Source organism: Delphinus delphis, chromosome 4 (assembly GCF_949987515.2).
Source record: "Delphinus delphis chromosome 4, mDelDel1.2, whole genome shotgun sequence".
In the NCBI taxonomy this organism is placed as follows: domain Eukaryota; kingdom Metazoa; phylum Chordata; class Mammalia; order Artiodactyla; family Delphinidae; genus Delphinus; species Delphinus delphis.
In genome coordinates, this window is record NC_082686.1 from 132,027,451 (window position 1) to 132,050,279 (window position 22,829).

The 22,829-nt window shown below is 37.1% G+C and overlaps 1 protein-coding gene across 4 annotated transcripts in view; it reads right to left on the reverse strand.

The window, feature by feature from the left end:
* Window positions 1–1,886: 1,886 nt before the first annotated feature.
* The window catches only part of ATP2C1 (ATPase secretory pathway Ca2+ transporting 1), a 117,449-nt gene continuing 96,506 nt past the window's right edge, over window positions 1,887–22,829 (reverse strand). For all 4 annotated transcript variants that reach the window (XM_060011468.1, XM_060011469.1, XM_060011473.1 and 1 more), the window contains 10 exons: window positions 21,429–21,599; window positions 20,233–20,330; window positions 11,526–11,576; window positions 10,413–10,579; window positions 9,047–9,115; window positions 8,307–8,423; window positions 7,349–7,496; window positions 6,723–6,818; window positions 5,108–5,249; window positions 1,887–3,845 (listed from right to left, as the gene is read on the reverse strand). In XM_060011468.1, the coding sequence (XP_059867451.1) occupies window positions 3,715–3,845; window positions 5,108–5,249; window positions 6,723–6,818; window positions 7,349–7,496; window positions 8,307–8,423; window positions 9,047–9,115; window positions 10,413–10,579; window positions 11,526–11,576; window positions 20,233–20,330; window positions 21,429–21,599 (1,190 nt within the window). In that variant the 3' untranslated portion in view covers window positions 1,887–3,714. The remainder of the gene's footprint in view (window positions 3,846–5,107; window positions 5,250–6,722; window positions 6,819–7,348; window positions 7,497–8,306; window positions 8,424–9,046; window positions 9,116–10,412; window positions 10,580–11,525; window positions 11,577–20,232; window positions 20,331–21,428; window positions 21,600–22,829) is intronic.

The following is a 22,829-nucleotide window of genomic DNA, read 5'->3' on the forward strand; positions in this document are numbered from 1 at the left end:
ATTCTCTAATCAGTCTCTCTGTTTTGTCTTTACAGTCCACCCTCTGAGCTTCCATCAGCATGTTACAAGACAAAACTCCAAACTCTTATCACAGTCTTGAAATCCTACAGCAGGCTACAAGCTAAATGTCTTTACCTTCACCACTAGGCTCCTCCTGCCTATCTGTCCAGCCCTCACATTATATATACTCTCCTTGCCCTAGCCCCAGACTCCTGTGGTTTTCACCTGTTCCTTCCAGACCCCACCAACACCTCTGCAGAGGCTATGCCATTTGGTTACAATATCCTGCTGTTCTCGGCTGGAGATTCTCAACTTAAGGCTTGATTCGGATGCCACTAGTTCTAGGAAATTTGACAACCTCCTCCTATGAAGTTATTTCTCTCCTTTGGCTACTGCAGCACTTGGGGCAGCACTTACCACTGTACCACATATATTTCACTTTGGTTTCCAGAGTTAAGACTGAGAACTTCCCAAATCTAAACCTACCAAAATATTTGCAGACTATTATACCTACATTAATATCAAGGACTGGTTAACCATTATCCATTATTAACAATAACTAACTCTGAAAACCAAACCCCCAAACCCAACAAAAGTTAAGTCATACCAAGTGCTAACTGATCTCAAGGAAGCTTAATTATCAGGATAATCTGTCTAGTCACATACCAGTTAGGATTAACATTTATCCACACCGTGTTATAGTATGCAAATCAGCTACTGTTTGGATTGCAGCTTACTCTAAAAAGGCATTTCAAAGATTTCCAAATGCCAATCTTAAGGGAGACTTCCAGTAAAATGTGTGCTGGACTCATTTTACTGTATGTGTATTTTTAAAATAAATGTGCAAAGACCACTACTAACTTTCAACAGACAGCCTGTTAACAGTTACATCCTCAGCTAACACACAGTCCATGAGCTCTTGAAGGGCAGGGATGCCACCACCTTTCTATTCCTAGTACATTCTAGGTACTAAAGAAGAGTTTACTGAAATGATAATTAATTCATCCATTTAAATTGAGTGAGTCAAACGTAGAAGTAAAATGCACGAATTGCCAAGTGACAGAGGCAGAAAGCAAGGTAAAGTTAATTAAGGTTCTTAGATCTTATATTTATTGTTTGCCACCAATTCATTTCACTGAGAAGCTGTTATACGGCCAGTGCTCACTTTACTTAGGTACTATATGAAAGAGATCAAAACTTGAAATGACTTCACAAAGATTACCAATGTAAAAGATGTACCTTGCATGGGTATGAAAGGTAAAAAATGTGTTTTATCCTTGTGGGTGTGGTTACAGCTATTTAATGAAGTCTGTGTCCTGAGGGGGTAGGATTTTTAGGTTGCCTGGTTTCAGGCTGTTCCATTTCTGGGTCATGAAATGCCCAGCAAAAATCTGAGAGAACATGCTAAGCCTTGTTCCTCTGCTGCCAGTATGAATCATTTGAGGATTATCTACCTAGTTGGTGAATTAAAGCTCCTTTTCTTCCCTGATATTTAATCACTTTGAAGTCAAAAAACTTCATGAGGTAGTCTAACAGGGAAAAATCACATAAGTTAGTATTGTTAGGGACTCTAGCAAGCCCCAGGGCCAGGAAATGGGGAAAAATTTTAAATTTAGATACCAGTGCATTTGATTTATCCATGCTAATTCTGATAATATGCTATGTAAACTACACACACAGACCCTAATTTGTTGTTTTACTATGGGAAATCTGTTATACAGATGTAGTATATCTGAACCGTACATTTCACTTCTTTTTAAATCACAGATTCAATGTACTGTAAGTACTGCCTAATTTCTCTATCTTCAATATCCATATGATTTTAATGTGAACAGTCCCAACTGGAAGAACATTAACTTATGAAAATAAATCATTCTGGGGGAAGGTTTAAAATCTGAACAATACGATAGGCACATTTATTTCATATGAGTCATACTCTGAACCTAAAATGCAAAGCAAAAGATTGACGTGCACTTCATATTTCAAGTCCTTGTAACAGAGAAGAAAACTCATTACAAAACTTAGATATGATACATCACCATCATTAAAGATAAAGTTGATTAGACAATGGTTTCCATGTACATTGGACTGTCTAGCCTTAAAGAGTAAAGCAGAATAAACTGCAGATATCTCAGGTCCTTATATTAAACTGTTTCAGTAACAAGACTCAAAGAATACGTATCTTTCCTATCGTTAACAACAGTACTTCAGTGCTAACAGTGCAGTTTAATATTGGTGGTAAAAACTAGAGAGCGATTTATCCTGACAGTTTAAAAAATTAATTATAAAATGCAAAATTCAATAACTTCAGGAAGAATTAAACATGGAAGAATTTGAGACCCGTTTCTGTTTCAGAGAGAAATATTCAACAGGAAAATGTATTTCTAATTTTGAATTTCTGGCCCAAATTTGCTACACACTCAAAACAAATTACCTATACCTCATCCAGCTATTACAAAAACTGATGGCATTCCAAGAGCAAATCTATCTATTTCTCTAGCACGCTCAGTGAAGCAGAACAAGGCAGAGGACAATGGTGGAAGCAGGAGAGGGGCAGCCTCCAGGCTGTGCTGCAACCTAAGCCCAAAAGCTGCAGATACACGAAGAGTAAAGGTCAGCACAGAATCTTCCACTTAAACTCTGCTTCATAAACCATCTGTTTAGGTTTGGGGCTTTTTTATTCTTTAAGTTTACCACTCTATACTTCATAAGAAAGATTTTTTTAAGTACACATAAAAAGATACTAAAAAGTAATAAAATTCAGATATTCAGGTGAGGTACTTAGATTTATATTTAGGAGATGACTTTGTCAAGGTGCTGCTTGACAAAGTATGTATTGATATTTAACTCTAAAAGAAGGCATAACACATTCACATCACCTGCTATAAATATCAGCCCAACCAGTCTTAAATTTTTTTGACTCCATGACTAAGTGTTAATTACAGACATGGCTACCCTACCTAGAATGCCACTCCACAGCCCTGTATTAACTGTGCTAGACCAAAGACTCATACCAAAAACCAAAAGAAGAAGAAAAAGAAAAGGCAACCATTTACACTTACTAAGAAAAGCAAACATTTACTTCAAATTGCAGTATAAGCTTTTCAATCACAAAAAGAAAGAAAAGAACAGTGATCTGACAGTGGTCACATCCTGTGCAAAAAAACTTGAGATAACAAAAATGGTAACACAAGGTAGCTGAGCTGCTTACACTGCAGGAAAAGGAAATACAGTAGCTGAAATATGGCACTCCTGTGAATCAACTTCTAAACCAAACAGAATGCCTTTGAAATGATTAAATTTATTTGTGTATTAGTAAGAAAGCCCCACCACCATAAATAGTACAATATTTAAAAATTAAAAAAAAATCATATTTATCTAGGATAGATTGTGTATTTGAACTGTTAGACCTCTTTAAGTGCAGAAGGTGGTTCAGGTTTTGCCTGTTTTTTAAATTAAATAACTGCCCATACACTTTACGAAGTTCCACTCAATCGCAAAAGCCAATTTAAATCAAGGAATATGTTATCAAAGTTGCATAATTTCATTTGGGACTGTCAGCAGGTTAAAGTCTCAAATCAAGTCTTCAACACTCATTTTTAGTCAATAGAAAGTTCAAAAGTTCTCAAATCTTCATTATCCTCTTGAACTTGCCCTTCTAAATGATCCTCAGACTGCAATTCCTAGTTTGCAAATAAAAGAATGCAATATGCATCATACTTCAAGAAAAGACGACGATGTCGAGCTAACAGGCTTCTGGATCTTCTCCCTGCTCCTTTCAACCTTCTTGATAATTTCTGACACTATGCACACTGACGAGGTGAGACCCAGAAGAAAGAGCAAATCTGCAAGAGAAAGTAAGTTGGGTTTTACAATTCTTTAAACTTACAGTTGCAGAGCTTAATGACTTATGTGTTTCTAGCATTTTACCACAGCCTTTAAAATACATTATTTCTCAACCATTCCACAAAGTAGCCACAATCGGCCTCAGTTTAAAAATAAGGGAAGTAAGGCTCAAAGGTACTAAATGACTTATCTAAGTCACACAGCTAGGACAGGCAGCAGCCAGAGAACTAGAACTCAAGTCCTCTGACTGCTTCCCCTGAACCATAACCGAGAACCACAACCTTTAACAACAGCAACACTAGAGGAGTTTTCTATTTAATAGATCACACAGCCTTTTTTAAAGGCTCTTCAAGCAGTGGTGACTAATTTGATTTTTTAAATGTCTATCTGAAGATTACTTAGAAATCTGCATCTTATTCCACTTGAAAGTCACTGTTTAAAGACCATATCTTTACAATGGTATCCACACTATCTCGTTCTTATTTGCTGCTTCAAACAACTGCACCCGTCTCCTTAAAACTCCATTTTTTTTTAAAGAGGAAGGAATATGAATATGAAATTAAAATCTTGAAATTAAACTAGTTCAACTCTAAGGTAAACTTTAACTTACAGCAAAAAATACAGTGATTCATAAATATCCACATTACCTTTAAAAACCCAAGAATTAGAACTAGCATTATCATAAAATGCGTCCGTTCTCACACTTACATAGGAAGATTAACTTTTAAATGTACTGTATGGTGATGCATTTAATGCACAGTCTGTGAAATAATAATGACTGTCTTCACATCAGCTTAATGAAACTCTCTGCTATTAGTGCTGTTATTTCATAAAATAAGAATGTGCAAATTAGCAAGTAAGAATAGGAAAATATTAGTTTAACAATCAAAATGGTAATTTTAAAGAAGAGCCATTTGGTTTTCAGTGAGCTTAAGTCTAATTTCTTCTTCATACAAGATTAAAAAGTTATAAACTACAATTACTCTGTAACACGTTTTGATTTGCTATCTTTCAGAATCACCAAATATGATTTTGACAAGTGACAACCTATAAAAAATTAACAAGAAAAAAATTACAAAAGAAGTTTAAAACCTAGAGTTGGGAGAGTGGCTCCCCTAAACATTTCCAAATGAGAAAACAGAGCACATACATTTTTCAAAGCAAGCCACTTATTTCACTTTTTAGAAGAAAATTTTTCTTAGAACAAATGCATTAGAAAATACAGCTCATTTATAATATATAAATTATATATATACTTTACCCAGTATACTTAGGCTCTCGGTCTGAAAAACTTTCTGAAGTGGAGGAAAGTAAATAACTAATAACTGTCCCATGATGGATCCAAGAACTGCGTAGCAAAACATTTTATTACTGCAGAGTCCAATCTCAAACACAGATTTGGTCTGTTGGCAGAGCAGAGAGTTCAGTTATTACTCCTTGGTCACAGAAACAACTTCTTTATTATTACACTCACCTCCAATTTTTAGTAACCTGGACTGAATTCTACAATAGTAGTACCATGAATCTCTAAATTTTAACTCTTATTTTGGAATAATATAAATGGAATAGGGTAAATTTTAAAGCAGCTTCTCTTCATCAAGGGCTTTAAGAGTGATGCTATTAAAAACATAAAGACCACAGAAACTTCTTTTAGTCCTCCAAAGCATAAGAAACTTTATTTGTATATGATAATTTTGCTAAATCATTTCTATCACTCATTAAGGTACATAATCTAAAAAACTTTCTCGAAGAATGGACTTAGTTACATGTGTAGTGAAAAAGTAAAAATGCCTTTCATAAAACAAAAACCAAATACTAAAGCTTCTTCAAAAATTAGTCTAAATTAATGGCAATTCACTGTACTTGGAAAGTTCTAGCATGGTGAATGGCAATAGATATAGTTAAGGATTTATATGGTGCTCTTAAATTGAAATGAACAGTCAGGCCTCAAATGTAGCTAGTTTCTAAGAACAACATGCTCTGAAAAGTACCATTAGGTTCTAGCCCATTATTTTCTAACAAAGCACTTCAATCAAGAGAAGGCAATCCAGGGCTTTCCTGGTGGCACAGTAGTTAAGAATCCGCCTGCCAACGCAGGGGACACGGGTTCAAGCCCTGGTCTAGGAGGTTCCCACATGCTGCGGAGCAACTAGGCCCGTGTGCCACAACTACTGAGCCTGCGCTCTAGAGCCCACAAGCCACAACTACTGAGCCTGCATGCCTAGAGCCTGTGCTCCGCAACGGGAGAAGCCACCGCGGTGAGGAGCCTGCGCACCACAACGGAGAGTAGCCCTCACTTGCCGCAACTAGGGAAAGCCCACGCGCAGCAACGGGGACCCAACTCAGCCAAGGATAAATAAATAAATAAATTCTCAAAAAAAGAGAGAGAGAAGGCAATCCACCTTAAGATAAAGCATGGGAAGAAAAGAAAATTTTAAATGTCCTAAGCTTTGACACACTGATAGAAAAAATGACAAAAAGTTAATATGCACAAAGCTGTTCCTGGACTTCTAACAACACTTGCTTCTATAATGAGGCTAATACCATCTTAGCACAAGCCATGAGCTTTGTCCTACCCTCAGATAATGTTAACTTGAACCTATCATATAGCTACAGATAATAAGAAAATGAAAAGAAGAAAAATCAGGTGATGACACCTGTGATTTACTTTGATCTCCTAGCCAAAGTTAAGGCTTATCTCCCCAAATGCCCCATCCCTCTTAGGACACATTCTGGAGGCCCATGTTTGTAGGAAGGCTATATCCGGAGCTATAACCATGGCTACAAAAGCAAGCAAAGCTAAAAACCCTGCCCACTTATAATTAGAGAGTACCCTAACCCAATTGAATTAGTCAGCTAAGATCACCTAAGCATACCTGGGATCTGGAACTTAGTGCATTGAACATGTCAAAAAACACAAAGCATGTGAAGGTCATTGTTGTATCCCGAGGTGTTATCACATTGTCTCGCAGCTGTCGAGAGGAAACAAGATTTTCAGCTGGCTGAATTTAATGAACAAATACTACATGCTTTTAAAGGGTTAATATTTTCTTCCTCTCAGAATGAAATAGCTTTAGTTTAAGATATAAAACATATAAGCAACCTAAATTTCCCAAACGCCATTTAAATAAGTCACCTAATGAATAGCTGTAGTCTACATAAAGTAAAAAGTCTTTTCCCAAACCATAAACTGGATACTAAAAGAACTTTTTTGATGACATGAAAGTAGCTATATTAAAGACCCAGATTTTCTACCTTCTTCCCAAGTTTTCATGTTAATTTTTATTGTATCTGATACTTCTCTGCAGATTTAAATAACTCTACTATATAAATCAGGAATTCTATTAACCCATAAATACTGAAATCAAACTATGTTTAAATGTTTTTATTCTATTTTTGAAAGAGCTCTCGTAACTTCCAGCCTTCTGTTTAATACACAAAAATAACCGAGTCCTACTGTGCAGAATAAATATTAATAAAGCAGCTTATCCAGTGAGTATACCTCCCGCCAGAAGACAAACAAAGTCCCACAAACAATGATTATTGAGGAAACAAGTATTTTAAGTATCAGGTTTTTGGTCAAAATGCTGTCCTTCCAGTTGCGTGGAGGTTTACGAATGACATCTTTATCCACTGGTTCTACTCCAAGGCTTCAAAACAAACAGAAAAGTGAATTAAAGTTTTAAGTAAGATTTGGATTTATTACTTTCACAAATTCATTGACCTCAATTATCCTGGAAACTAAATGTCTTGTTTTGGAAACAAAATGTTGAATCATGAAGAAAACCTTGGCTATGATCACTTGAAAATAACCAAAGATTTTATCACTCTTTCCTTTTTTGTTTATTTGGCACAGTTTGGGAGGGGACTGATAATCAAATTCAAAAAATTGCCCAAATTTTATTTACATATAGCTTTACTTATTCCAAATATGGCCTGAAATATATGACCTACCAACTGGACTTTGAACCATCTTTCATGCAAGGAAGTTTCAACTAGGATAATTTGTTGTAACGGTCACTGACATGTATCACTCTGTGTTAGGAAAGCAACATCTAGGGCCCCATTATTATAAAAGAAGATACTTAGATGCTTAGGCCCTTCAATACTTTCCCAAAGTCTCTAAGACTGGCAACAGAACTTTGGTAATAGCACTAAAGCCAGAGATTTCTCCATTACAACCTATTCTAAGAAACAAAAAGCTTACTTCGAGGACAGGGACTGCAACTGTTCCCTCCTGGGTTCTCAACTTAAGGCTGGGCATCTAACAGCCTAAAAGCTCAGATCATAATGCATGAATGAGCACTCCAAGAGAATAAATGATATGCTCACATCACACAATTTATAACAAACACGATGCTGCAGAGATTTCCAACGCTATCCGTGATGAAGTCTTAGAGCTTAATTATCAGGATAGCATGCCATCTTTGTCTTTCAAATTTACATGAGAAAACTCTCACCTCTGAGCTGGAGGTCCATCCATAATAATATTGATCCACAAAATCTGCATGGCATTGAGAGGATTGGGAAAGTTCATTAATGTAGCCAGTGAGATTAAAGTTAATGCTGCTATACTCCTATCGAAAGAAAGAGTCATTTTAAAAAATGTGTCAGCATAGTATAATTCTTGCTAATTTTATGAAATCACTTTCTTAGCATTTAAAACTCTCATGTTACTACTGTTCTTTTAAAGGAAGCCCATATTTCCAAGTAACCTACTGCTTCATTAGTGTGAACATTTTGAAGCTAAGAGTTAACCCTTATGATCCACAGCATTTTAATAAAAGACCTTCTAATAGAGGAAGATTTTTTTAAATTGAGTTCAGATAACAGTTTCAATGATATTTTCGTAACTATTTTTGGACTACAGAAAAGCCCTTCTACTTTTGGAAAAATATACCAAGAAGAAATATTAAAATTTGACGCCCTTTTCTTAGTTATTTCAGGAGCTATTAAATAAGCCACAAAGGTTTATATATTTTGATGATGATACAGACAAATAATTATCACACTTAGAACCTCTTTATCATGCCATTTTTACATTTAGGACAGGATTCAATTTTCACACTGGAAAACTTTTACATATGGACAACCCTCAGAAATAGAGCCCAGAAGCTTGTAGGCATTCTGCTTGAGTTCTACTTTGCAAATAATTTATCTTTAAGACCCATAAGTTTGTCAAAACTTCTTACAAACTTACGTGCTCAGCTGGAATCTAACAAAATTTTTAATGTTATTATAAATTCCTTTACCCTCCTCAATTGCAGACCTGAAAGTTAAAAATAAAATTAGGTGAGAAAATATTATCACAGAAAAATAAGGATATATCAATACTGTGGAACTAATTTTGAAAACAAATTTCCAACTGATAAAACACACACATCAATAAGAAAATCTATTATTTTCTTCACATAATTAAAACTAGGAAAAAAAAAAAAGGAAACACTACTGTGGCAAGGAATGAAGTCTGGCCTGCTACACTCTACCCGAACTAATTTCATAACACAGTAATTTTTATTCTTAAAAAGACATTTCAACATTAAAATCACATCTTGTGTTTCTACATAAGAGACAATAATACACATTTATAATACTAAAATAATGATCTTCTTTACCCCTCCAAGTTTATTTTACTTCAAGATACAAGAGGCATGCATGGTAAGGGGTTAATTTAATGTAGGTCAGAAATTAAATGGCAATGAGACATATAAAACTTACAGAACTTAAGCCATCTGTTGCTCCTACACACAATTAGGTATATGTTGTACCAGAATTATAAAAAGAACATGGTTTACAAAGATCCATGTAAATTCTCTCATTCATTTTGCTCAACCTAGGAAAATATGTGTTTTATAAACATATTGCCCTATCTTCCAAGATTTTTATACAATTCTAAGAATGGAAATTAAATATCTTATATCTTTTTAAGAGCCTAGCAATTCTGGGTCCTGAGGGCCCACATGCTCCACTTGAGGCCACAGTGGGTTAATGAGGCACACAGGGCATCACTGAACTAAGACTTAGATCATTCAAGAGATGATTATCAAGTGACCTCCACCTGAACACTGTGAAACAACCAGCAGGTATTGCAGAATCTTAAAGCAATTAGAAACTGTGGATGAAAACAAATCTATTCAAATGATAAACTGCATCATTAGTAACATGAACAATTCCTGACAGAAGGAAACAGATATGGATGGGATCTTTATATATAATACTTACTGTAAGGCCAGGCACATGCTTATTCCTGTGAGCCTGAATTTAACTAGAATAAAGGCCACATGAAGGTTCACTGCTGTATCACAACACTAGTGGCCAGGAAATGTGACACTTGGCTGGTACTCAGTAATATTTCTTAAATGAATAGCCCTGCCATTTATTATGTCCATTCCATACAAATAATTTTCCTCCAAACTACACACTAGTACACAAAATAAGATTAATTAATCTAGTAAAAAAGTTTAGTTTATCCAATGTCTAAAACTGCTAAAGTCTTTTATATGAATGGGGTGCAAGAAAGGATGGGAGGAGACTCTCTGATGTGCATTCATTGAAGGAAAACTTACATGATGGTTTGGAAATCATCATCCACCAGGATCATGTCTGCTGCCTCTTTGCAAACATCTGTGCCAGTCTGACCCATTGCAACTCCAATGTCTGCAGCCTTCAGAGCGACTGCATCATTTACTCCATCTCCTGTCATGGCCACAACCGACCCGTTCTTCTGCAGAGACTGGGGGCGAGAGGGGAGAAGCGGGAGGGAGGAGTTCTGATTAAAATGTTGCTTCCACACAGATAAGGGGATAAACAAATCCTCTCTCTTTTTCTTTCCCACATAATTAAAGACTGGAAATAAAACAGACAATCACTTTTTCAATAAAACTTCAATAAATATATGGAGGTCTTAAGATAAAGCTTAGAAAAAGCTGCCATTAATATTTCCATGTGTGAAAATTCTATGGATTCTATGTGTAGAGCCTGATGAAGAGTCAATTACACAGTTGTTCACAGGGCAACTCTGTCTCCCAGGGGACATCTGGCAATGTCTGGAGACATTTCTGATTGTCATGACTTCAGGGACGCTACTGGCATCTAAGGGATAGGAGCCGGGGATGCTGCTAAACTTACAACACACAGGACAGCCCCTCACAATGAAGAATTATCCAGCCCACAGTGTCAAAGTGCCAAGGCCGAGAAACCGTGACCTCAGTACAATGGAGCACTACTGTGATTAATAAGTCCATGAACTGATGGTACCATGTCAGCTGCTTTGTATATATTTGACTAATATAAACAATCATAGCCCTTTAAATATTGTTCACACTCTCAAAACATTTTTTTCTTGCTGCGTTTATTCAGTTTCTAAGTAATTATTCCTATTCACACTGGGATGATTTGGCTATAGCCTCCTGTCAGAACATATTTCTACATTATTCAAATGTTTAAAGAAGGTTGTATTTGCAGATATTTCCTTAAAGTTTTCTTCTACATCTTCCTTTGCAAACTAAATTCTCTATTAATGTTTCCATCTCAGGCTTTAAAAAACCACCTGTTTTGCTTCACAATACTTCTGACTTTAATGCTCTATCAATATTCCCAGTAGTAAAGCAAACATAATGAAAGACAAGCAGTAGCATTTTGGATACAGAGATAAAACAGTGTGATTCTTAGACACCCACCTTAATAATTTTCATCTTGTGCCTTGGACTAGCTCTGTAAAATACCGCAACCTGTTAAAACACGGGATACACTAAAAATCTTCAACATTAAGAAATATCAGAATAACCTATGCACTTATAACTAAGAATATTTTTTAAATTATCAATTTAAACTGTCTGTATTTTGCCACAGAGATCAAACTTAAGAATATGCCATACATTTGTTAGGACACTCATTTGACAGGGTCATTTCAAATTTTTAGGTACTATAAGAAATGCACAATCTAAACAATTTACCCAGTTTATCCCATTATGTTTAAGCTCTGAAGAGAAAACAGCCTTATTCTTGAAACGTTCAGAGACAGACAAAGGAAAAACTCTCCTGCATCGGCTTCCTCGACACTTCCACAACTAAAATGGCCTTTTCCCTTTGTCCTGTCTTCAGGAGATTTAAAGAACAGCTGCTTCTCAACATCCCTCGAGCCTTTTTTTGTTGTTAAGCACTATGAAGTGTCTACTCATGCTCTTCTACTCAGCTTAATTCATTAGGCGCTCTCTCTTCCACTGTGTCTCCACCTGCTTATACCATCTTCTCTCTCCAAAGAATATATTTAATCCCTTTTCCTGATCCCATCTTCTGGTCTCCTGAAACCCTCCCAGTGCCCCAGTCATCGACAAATCCCCTGGCCCTCCAGTCTTACCCACACTGCTGTTCCCACAGTCCTCTCCAATAGCACCACCAGGAGAGCACAGAGGGGGCAGGTGCCCTCCATTCCTTTCTTCAGTCACAGATCCTCGGTTCTGAACGTCACAGAAGACTGTACTTCACTACCTGTGGCCAGTCACTGCTCCCGAGGCCACCCTCCATGTTCCACAGGAATTTGTAACCACTGCCTTCCATCAGTCTTTCCAACACCCCCGAGCCAGGTGACCTTAATACCCACGTAACCCACCGTTCTCTTTCCTACTCTCCTAGAGGATAGGTCCACACTAGTTTTCTCTCCTCATGCTTCCAATTTATCCCCTTCCCCAGCCTCACTCTCAGCTGACAACCTTGTTTCCTACTTCAAAGAAAACAGTCAGGAGAAAACTTCCACAACTCCCACCATCCAATAGCTGTATCCAGACAGTATCCCTCCTTCTCTCCTTTTACTAAAAATGAACATGAATATGTTTCTAGTGCAGGTCAAATATCCCACCTTCTTACCAATCAGAAATTCTCCCTCCCTTGTATCAAAAATTTTCCCTTGCTGCTGCACCTTTACCATCATTGTACAAACATGTTATTCCTTCCATTTAAAGAAAAACAAAACCAAAAACTTCCCTTCTTATCTCAGCTGCTACCCTCCTTTCCCCTTCTCTTTATAAGCGAAACTCCTCTAGGGAGCTGCCTGTACTGCTGTCTCCCATTTCTCTCTTCCACTCTCTCCTGAATCCCTCCTGATTAGGCTGCTAACCCCACCCCTGCCCTGAAACCTCTCATCAAGAGCACCAAAGACTCTGCATTGCTGACACCAGTGCCACTTCTCCCGTGACTTAACTCCGCACACAGCCAACCGCTCCCTCCTCCTGAGGCGCCCTCTTCTCCTGGCCTCAGGACCACCCTACACTCTCCTGCTCCCCCTCCTGCCTCTCCAGCTGCTCCTCTTGTGCAGGGTCCCCCAGGCTTCCCTGAAGTCTACACTCTGGAGTGTTCTAGAACTCAGTTCTTGGGCTCTTTATAATATAAGAGGTCTCTTCCTAGGGGATCTCACCCCACCTTAGAAATCTGGCTTTTATTTATATGCCTTTTTGTCTCTTCTGAAATCCAGACTGATAAAACTAATCCACCTACCTACTCCATATTTGCTCTTGGACATCCCATCTCAGACTTAAACATGCCACACAGAACCCCTGTTACTTCCCCAAACACATGCTCCCTCACATCCTCTGCCAATGGCAAGTGCACTCTTGCAATGGCTCAGGCTCTAAATCTGGGGAGTCACCCTCATTCCTCCTCTTCTCCCACATGCCACACACAGTTTGGTCCCATCCTCAAATATATCCACACTTAACCTCCTTACTCAAACATCGAAACCCACTGCCAACACACTGGGTTAAAAACGCAAGTCAAACCACACTGTCCTCTGCTGAAAACCCTCCAGAAACCTCCCATCCCTCTCAGGACAAGCAAATGGTGCCCAAGTCTTTTACTGTCCACCAAGCCCCACATGAAGTGCATGCTCCCCGGTTAGTCTTCTCCCCCAACCCTGCACTACACTGGCCGCCTCATAGTTCCTGAAACATGCCAAGCGCACTTCCCTTGAGGCCTCTGCCCTTGTGTTCCCTCGGATATTACACAGCCTGCCCCTTTCATCACACAGGACCTTCTCAACGATGCCTTTCCTAGGCATGCTGTCTAAAGATCTCATCCTCTCTCTTCCCTGCTTTTGTCAGTGCTCTCCCCTCCTGCTCCCATACTACAGTGATTGTATTGTGTGCTTATCTTAAACCAGTATATTCCCCCCTTTTTAGCTGGAGAAAGACATAAAGATGAAAAGATTATTAACAGAGGAATTTTCAGTTACCCCCAAGTTTAGTCCCAGCTCTGTGATAAAATGATACAGTTCAATTTTTAGACACTTCTGTGTTTTTTTTTAATACCTAATTTCTTCAAGACATAATTTTGTGTCACTAAATTTCAATATTTTTACTCAACCAAAAAGAATGACCTGCTAATCCTGGTGCTTTAAGGAGAATTTTTACTCTGTGCAGTGCTATACTCCACATGAGTTTTATCTTAGACTATAAGCTCCATGAGGCAGAGATTTTGGCCCAGTACCTCCAGTGCTCTATAAACACATGTAAGATGAATGAATAAATGACTGAATCTTAGGACCATCATAAAGACTATTCCCAGGTTCTCTCCCAATTTTAATAAAGGTCTAAAACAAAAGAGGATTATTTTCTTAGGCAAAAAAATTCAGTTTAACTGTACTATCACATTACTGATTACCCTTAGTTCCTCTAGGTACCATGAATCACATAACTCATATGTGGAAAGCATTCTTCCTTTAAAAAGGTTCAAAATCCATTTGGAAACTCTTTACCATGTCTTTAAAAAGTACTAAACATACAGATGGTCAAAAGGCACATGAAAAGATGCTCAACATTGCTAATTATCAGAGAAATGCAAATCAAAACTACAATGAGGCATCACCTCACACCAGTCAGGATGGCCATCATTAGGAAGTCTACAAATACTAAACGCCAGAGAGGGTGTGGAGAGAAAAGAACCCTCCTACACTGTTGGGGGGAATGTAAATTGGTGTAGCCACTATGGAGAACAGTATGGAGATTCCTTAAAAAACTAAAAAAACAGAGCTACCATATGATCCTGTAATCCCACTCCTGGGCATATATCCAGAGAAAACTGTAATTTGAAAAGATACATGTACCCTAATGTTCACTGCAGCACTATTCTTAATAGCCAAGGCATGGAAGCAATCTAAATGTCCAGACAAATGAATGGATAAAGAAGATGTGGTATATATATATAATGGAACATTATCAACCATAAGAAAGAATGAAATCATGCCATTTGCAGCCACATGGATGGACCCAGAGATTTTCATACTAAGTGAAGTCAGGCAGAGGAAGACAAATATCACATGATATTGCTTATATGTGGAATCTAAACAACAAACAAAAAAAACCATCAAAGTGATACAAATGAACTTATATACAAAAGAACTTATATACAAAACAGAAATAGACCCACTGACATAAAAACCAAACTTATGGTTACCAAAGGGGAAAGACGGGGAGGGTAAATTGGGAGTTTGGGATTAACAAATACACACTACTATATATAAAACAGATAAGCAACAAGGACCTACTATATACTGATAACACAGGTAACTATACTCAATATTTTGTAATAACCTATAAGGGAAAATAATCTGAAAAAAAAAAAGATACATAGGAACTTCCCTGGTGGTCCAGTGGTTAAGAATCCACCTTCCAACGCAGGGGACGCAGGTTTGATCCCTGGTCAGGGAACTAAGATCCCACATGCCGCGGGGCAACTAAGCCTACATGCTGCAACTACAGAGCCCACGCGCTCTGGAGCCCATGTGCTACAACTAGAGAGAAGCCTGCACACTGCAACAAAGAGCTCACGTGCCTCAACGAAAGATCCCATGGGCTGCAACTAAGACCTGACACAGCCAAAAATAAATTAATTAATTAAAAAGTGTTCACTTAAAAAAAAAGATATATATGTATGTATAAATGAATCACTTTGCTATACACCTGAAACAAGCACAACATTGTAAATCAACTACACTTCAATTAAAAAAATTTTTTAATAAAATAAAAAGGACTGAGCTGCATACATATTTTAAATGTACTGGTTACCTTCTAAGTGAAAATTCTACATTACTGCAGAAATTAATCATGTAGCACACAGCACTGAGCATCTAGCAAAGACTGTGGATTTTACAGAATTTTTTTTTTTTTTTTTTTTTTTTTTGCGGTACGTGGGCCTCTCACTGTTGTTGGCCTCTCCCGTTGCGGAGCACAGGCTCTGGACGCGCAGGCTCAGCAGCCATGGCTCACGGGCCCAGCCGCTGTGAGGCATGTGGGATCTTCCCAGACCAGGACACGAACCCGTGTCCCCTGCATTGGCAGGCGGACTCTCAACCACTGCACCACCAGGGAAGCCCGATTTTACAGAATTTTTAAATAAAAGGCTAATTACTAATTACAAATACTCAGGTTGTACAGAGTAAAATTTTGCCTTTGTTCCACTACAAATCATTCAAACCACTGCAAATCACTCCTTTACAGCCAATGCAGCTTATCACTGACAATGGCAATAAGGATAACAAACCAATTGTTGGGCTGAAAACATACTTCTTTTGTATAGTAACAAATTACTTTGGCATGCATCCAGTATACCTATTAATTGATATAGATTTCAGCATTTCAAAGCTTTGACGGCAACTCAAAAATAAAAGCAGTTTCTTTGAGACTAAGCAGATCTCAATTCAAAGCTGAAGAATCATGTGGAATATAATACTGCACAGAGTAAAAATTCTTAGAGCATCAGGACTAGCAGGTCAATCTTTCTGGTTGAGAAAAAATATTGAAATTTAGTGACATAAAATTATGGCCTGAAGAAATAAGGTATTAAAAACACACACACACACACACACACACAGAGAGAAGTGACTAAAAACTGAACTATATCATTTTATCACAGAGCTAGGATTAAACTTGGGGGTAACTGAAATTCCTCTATTAATGATCTCACTTTTATGTCTGTTTCTCTACCTAAAAGGGGGGGGGATATACTGATTTAAGATAAGCACACAATATAATCACTGTAGTATGGGAGCAGGAGGGGAGAAGACAGAATGAGGACAACAGGATGGTAAAAGGACAATGGGAAAGAAGTAGAACTGTGTCAGCAAAGAGAGTTCAGGGAATATTACGGAGGGAAAGGGTGAAAGGCTGTGTATTTTCAGAAGGAACCTGCAAGACGATTTTTCTCTTCTCATGGGTCCATCTTTTCAGTGTCATATTTGTGGTCAGCACTCACAGTTCTTTTGATCAACATTAACAGAAAGTAAATTATGAAGAGAAGAAAGTAGGTAAATATGAAAAGGAGAGGCTAATAGAAAAAAATTATTCCTGGCATTAAAATAACCTCCCAAAGGTCCCCAAATCTTCCAGAACAGATTAAAAGATACCTGATGCATTGAAATAAGTATTGATGACATACCAAAAATTAAACAGCACACAAACTGGGATTGTATTATAGGGACTTGGTTAATAGGTTTGGTAAAAACAAAAATGGAGGCAGTGCTATAAAAAACAAACAAGAAGGGCTTCCCTGGTGGCACAGTGGTTGAGAGTCCGCCTGCCGATGCAGGGGACGCGGGTTCGTGCCCTGGTCCGAGAAGATCCCGCATGCCGCGGAGTGGCTGGGCCCGTGAGCCGTGGCCGCTGAGCCTGCGCATACGGAGCCTGTGCTCCACAATGGGAGAGGCCACAACAGTGAGAGGCCCGCGTACCGCAAAAAAAAAAAAAAAAAAAAATGAAAAAAACAAACAAGAAAAGAGAATGTCCATTTTTATCAACAGGAAATGTAGAACACACTCAAGAAATCATAAACAAAAAACACTGAGAATTCCCAGATGGACTTTATAAATAATTAAGCAAAATTCAGTTTCCATACTACTTTCTAACTGGCTCTAGGTCAAAAGGACAGAGAAATGTTAAGGGATTTGGAATGTGTGACAGAATTATGGAAACAGGGAAGCCAAAAAACGTTTTAATGAGGAACAGAATTCATTAATATGATTTTTAATACATGTGGGAAAACCTCAGTGAGCTGGCAATTTAGAAGAAAAGTTTTGTTTTGTTCTAACACTAATAAACGAAAAACTTTTCAAAATGATCTGAAGTAAAAGCATAAGACCAAGGTTTAAGAGTTACATGAACACAAGATAAAAATGGGAAAAAAGACAAAGCAGGGGTTGGGGGGGACTAAAAGGACCTAAAGGAAAGAAAAGACTTGGGTTTTCAAAAGACATGATAAACCTGAAAAAAGCCCTGGTATTTATGGAATTCTTCCACAGAGCAGGATGACTCCAAGCAATTCAATGAGCTTTTCTCTTTGAATAGCATCAGAGCAATTGCCATAATTGATGCACAAAAACTCTTATTTGAAAATGACCAATGATGTAATTTGTCCAGGCTGATGATGCAATTTGTAACTTACTTCTTCCTTCCCTAACTGCCTTTACATTGGTTTTCAGAGTTCATTAGCATTTTTATCAGAGAGCCAGAGAGAGTGAACTGAAGAAAGCAAATAAAATGAAATTTCAAATCTGTCCTATGTCACTACTTGTTAGCATCTCTGGGAAAAGGTTTGGAAGAAAAGGCTGAACAAAGATTAATGGGAAAATGTTTTATTAACTGCAGATTTCACATATACTTACTAAACGTACATTTTGTCTCAATACCCCCAGGGAACTTAATACAGGATTTATTCTTTCAGAAATAAATGTCAGGAAGAAACTAACAGGACAGGACACATACACACACATACATACACAGAGTCCTGTTCAAATATGGAAACCCCTACCCCACTAAATCTAAAACAAATCAGACACCCACACTGCTCCCAGATGCTCTGAAAAGGCATTTCAATGAAAAGGAAAGGACAGTCTTTTCAACAAAAGGTACTGGAACAATTGAACACCCATACATAAAACAAATGAACCTTAACCCACTTCTCACACATAGACAAAAATAATTCAAAATGGATCACAGATGTTAGTGTGAAACCTAAAAGTATGAGACTTCTATAAAAAAAAAAAAACAGGAAAAAAATCTTTGGACCTTGGGTTAGGCAAAGAGTCCTTAGATAACATATCAAAAGCATGATCCATAAAAGAAAAAAATTATAAACTGGACTTCACCAAAATTTAAAACTTCTGTTCTTTAAAAGACAATGTTAATAGAATAAAAAAATAAAACCAGACTGGGAAAAAATATTTTCCAATCAAATATCTGATAAAGGACTTTTATCCATAATATATAAGTAACTTTCAAAATTCAAAAATAAAACATTTTTTTAAAAATAGGCAGGGTAGACTGTTCACTAAAGAAAATATATGAATGGCAAATAAGCACATGAAAAGGATACACAAAATCATTAGTTCTGAGGGAAATGCAAATTAAAACCACAATAAGATACCATGATACACCTATTAGAATGAGAGTGGGGAAACTGACAATGCCATGTGCTGGTGAGGATATTAGCAATTAGACCTTTCAAACATTGCTGGTGGGAATGCAAAACAATAAAACCACCCTGTAAAACAATTTGGCACTTTCTTACAAAGTTAAACATACATAACCATATGAGACTCAGCAATTACTCTTAGGTATTTATCTAAGAGAAATGAATATTTATTTTCATATAAAAACTATATACAAATGTTTAGAGTAGTTGTAATCATAATCAGCAATAACTGAAAATAGTCCAAATGCCTTTAAACTAGTGCATAGGTAACACAAACCCAATACAGTGGAATACTACTCAGCAATTAAAAATGCATTATGCTAAGTCAAAAAAGCAGATTCAAAGCCCTCATACTATATGCCTCCATTTTTAGAGCATTCTGGAAAAGGCAAAACTATAGGGACAGAAAACAAATCGATGGTTGCCAAGCAGTGGAAAAAGAGGGAGGAGCTGACCACAACAAGAGGATCTGGGGTGGGAGGAACCTGTACCCGATTGTGTGATGGTTACAAGGACCACACACATTTGTCAAAACTTAACGGCTGTACATTAGAAAGGAAGAAGTTTACTGTTTGCAAATGATACCTCAATTTTTTTAAAAGCATTATACATGCATTCAATTAAAATAGAACACAAGGGTAAGAAGTATGAAGTGATGGTCTCTCTCCACTCTGTACTTTATAAATACAAAACACCACTGTTAATTTCCACAGTACCTTCCTCAGAGGAAACTTGGCTCTTGCTAAAGTACTGATATTCCTAACAATCACATCATAAATACTCTCAATGAAAAGACTGATTTCATCTCATGATTTGGACCAAAGAATCTGGTGGTCATGTCCCGACTGTTTTCAAATGTTTCAAACAGGAGAAGTTGTCTAACACCTAGAATAAGGCCTTTCAGTCTGAAAGGCTCTGGTTTAGGCCTACCTTTGGCACCATCTGTGAAAGCTGCTGGACATCCATTGCATCTATTTCTTCTCCTGAGACTGACTGGGAGGTTTTGGAATATAATCCCAGACGACTAGCTGAAGTGAAATGGGAAAGAAAACATAATTAACCAAATTGGTTTTGCTTGATAGGCTAGTCAACATAATGCTCACTTAATATGATTTATCAACTCACTTTCCCTTTAAGTATAAAATGTCTTTATATGAAGGGATCACAAGACAGACTACAGTACGACAAACACAACTGAATTAGTAAAAACTGTGGGGTTTTCTGTTTGACTACTTTATTTTTGTTTAAATTTAAGAATAAAGAGTTTTCACAATTTAACCCACCACACCTAAGAACTGAAACAAGGCCAAGCAGGTTCTGCTTGGGAGCTCAATTTTAATGAAGATCAGAGTGCATTTTAAATAAAGTAAACAAAGCCAGGCAAAATGGTGGCTCATCTGTGGTATCATGTAGTTGTTATGTAAATGAAAATAAATGTTGAGAAGTTTCTCTAGGAACAATCTTCCCAACAATATTATGTTTCCAGTGACATATTTTTCTTAGATCACATAAAGTGTGAAATTCCTGTCTCAGTCTCTTTCCATATTAATAAGATAAGAATTAATGAACTTTAGCAAATTTAAAATTTATCAGTATGAATTATAGTTTACAGGTTCTGGGAGATTAACTTCCATGTCCATTTTATTTCCTTATACTTGTTAAGTAATCTTAAGCTGCATTCAAACAACATAGGCATATATGTATTAGACAACAGAAATACAGACACAAGTTATTTTCTTTCAAATTAGGTACAAAGTCTGCTTTTAAAAAATTATACTCAAGTTGAAAGAAAAAACTAAATTTCATATTTTCTTTCACATTCATGATCTAGCGCTTTTATCCGTCAGCATAGTGGACTATGAGGTTAAAAATAATCAACTATTCTTTTGTAAATAAAATAATGTGATTTCACAATGCTTTAGTTATTTTCAACTAATAGTATTATTTTTTTAACTAAAATAAAATTTGGTCCACAATTTTATAGAGTATGAGCAAACAAAAGCATCAATTTTAACTGTATAACTCAGTATTATGTAAACACACTTCATGTCAAATGATTCACAAAACTATGCACTGCAGTAATTTAAGAAAAACTATGGAAAACAAAGGAAGCAGCCTAGTTATACCGATTGCAATTGCAGTCTCCTGTGAGTCCCCAGTAATCATTTTTATTGACACTCCCGAGGCAATGAGTGTTGTAACAGCTTCTTTCACACCAGTTCTAGGAGGATCAATGATTCCCACCAGGCCAAGGAACGTCAGTTGCCCCAATTCAGGACCAGAAGCCAAAGCAAGAACTTGGGAAATAATAATAAAATCCGAAAAAGAAAATGTGAATCACAAAACCATTAGAATTTACTTTACAAAAGCTGGAGACCATAAGGCTTCTCAGATAAATGACTTAAGACGACAATGTCATTGTGGTAATTACAAAAACTCTAAAAATCAGAATTATTACATGCAAAGATATTCTAGTTTAATGGTTCTCAATATGGGGTTGCTTTAACTTATTAAAAATTAAAAAGAATAAGACTAAAGAACTGTTAAGCAGAGAAGGCAAGTGAGGAGCAAATAAGAAATGTTTTCACATAGCAAACATGCAGCTCCTTTCAGCAGAAACTACTGACTCTTAAGAAAAATACAATTAATTATTTGGAAAACTATAGGTTTGTTGAGCTTTTTTTTAAAAAAAAAAACTTTTTTAATAGATTTGTTTTATTTATTTATTGGCTGCGTTGGGTCTTCCGTGGCTGTGCACGGGCTTTCTCATGTTGCCGAGGGCTTCTCACTGCGGTGGCTTCTCTTGTTGCGGAACACACAGGCTCCACGCGCACGGGCTTCAGTAGTTGTGGCGCACGGGCTTAGCTGCTCCACGGCATGTGGGATCTTCCCAGACCAGGGCTCGAACCTGTGTTCCCTGCATTGGCAGGCAGATTCTTAACCACTGTCCCACCAGGGAAGCCCCAGTTTGTTGAGCTTTAAAGTCAATTTTAAACAGTCACCTTTGAAGGTGGCTTCTCCTAATGTATCTTCATCTTTCCATCTTATAGGCCTCCAGAACAATTCAATAGCTTGAAGAGAAGGCTATATTAATTATATACAACATGTAATAATTTTGTACACAACAAACCCTGGGAGGTAAAGTTAATTTGTAAAGTGATTGTAAAACCACTAATACCAACAATAGTTTCTATTCTTTCACTCTTTCTGTAACATTAATAGGATTTTCTTATTTGTTACTTTGGTTCTCTTAAAACTATATAAATACCACCATACCATCATTTATAGTTAGTTTCCTGTCGTCCTCGGGAACTTAAGATATAGCACCATTTCCAAATACCATTTAGCTTTTTCTCAGAATTCTGGAACCTCTGGTAGCTACCTTATGAGCCAGAGGGATGTGTCTCCATCTGGAATATTATAAGACTGAACAACTTACCAAAGAAAACACACCAAAAAAAGCACACAAACTAAACATGTATCTTACAGGGAAACTGAAAAGTCCCAGAGAGATCACGGGAAGTATC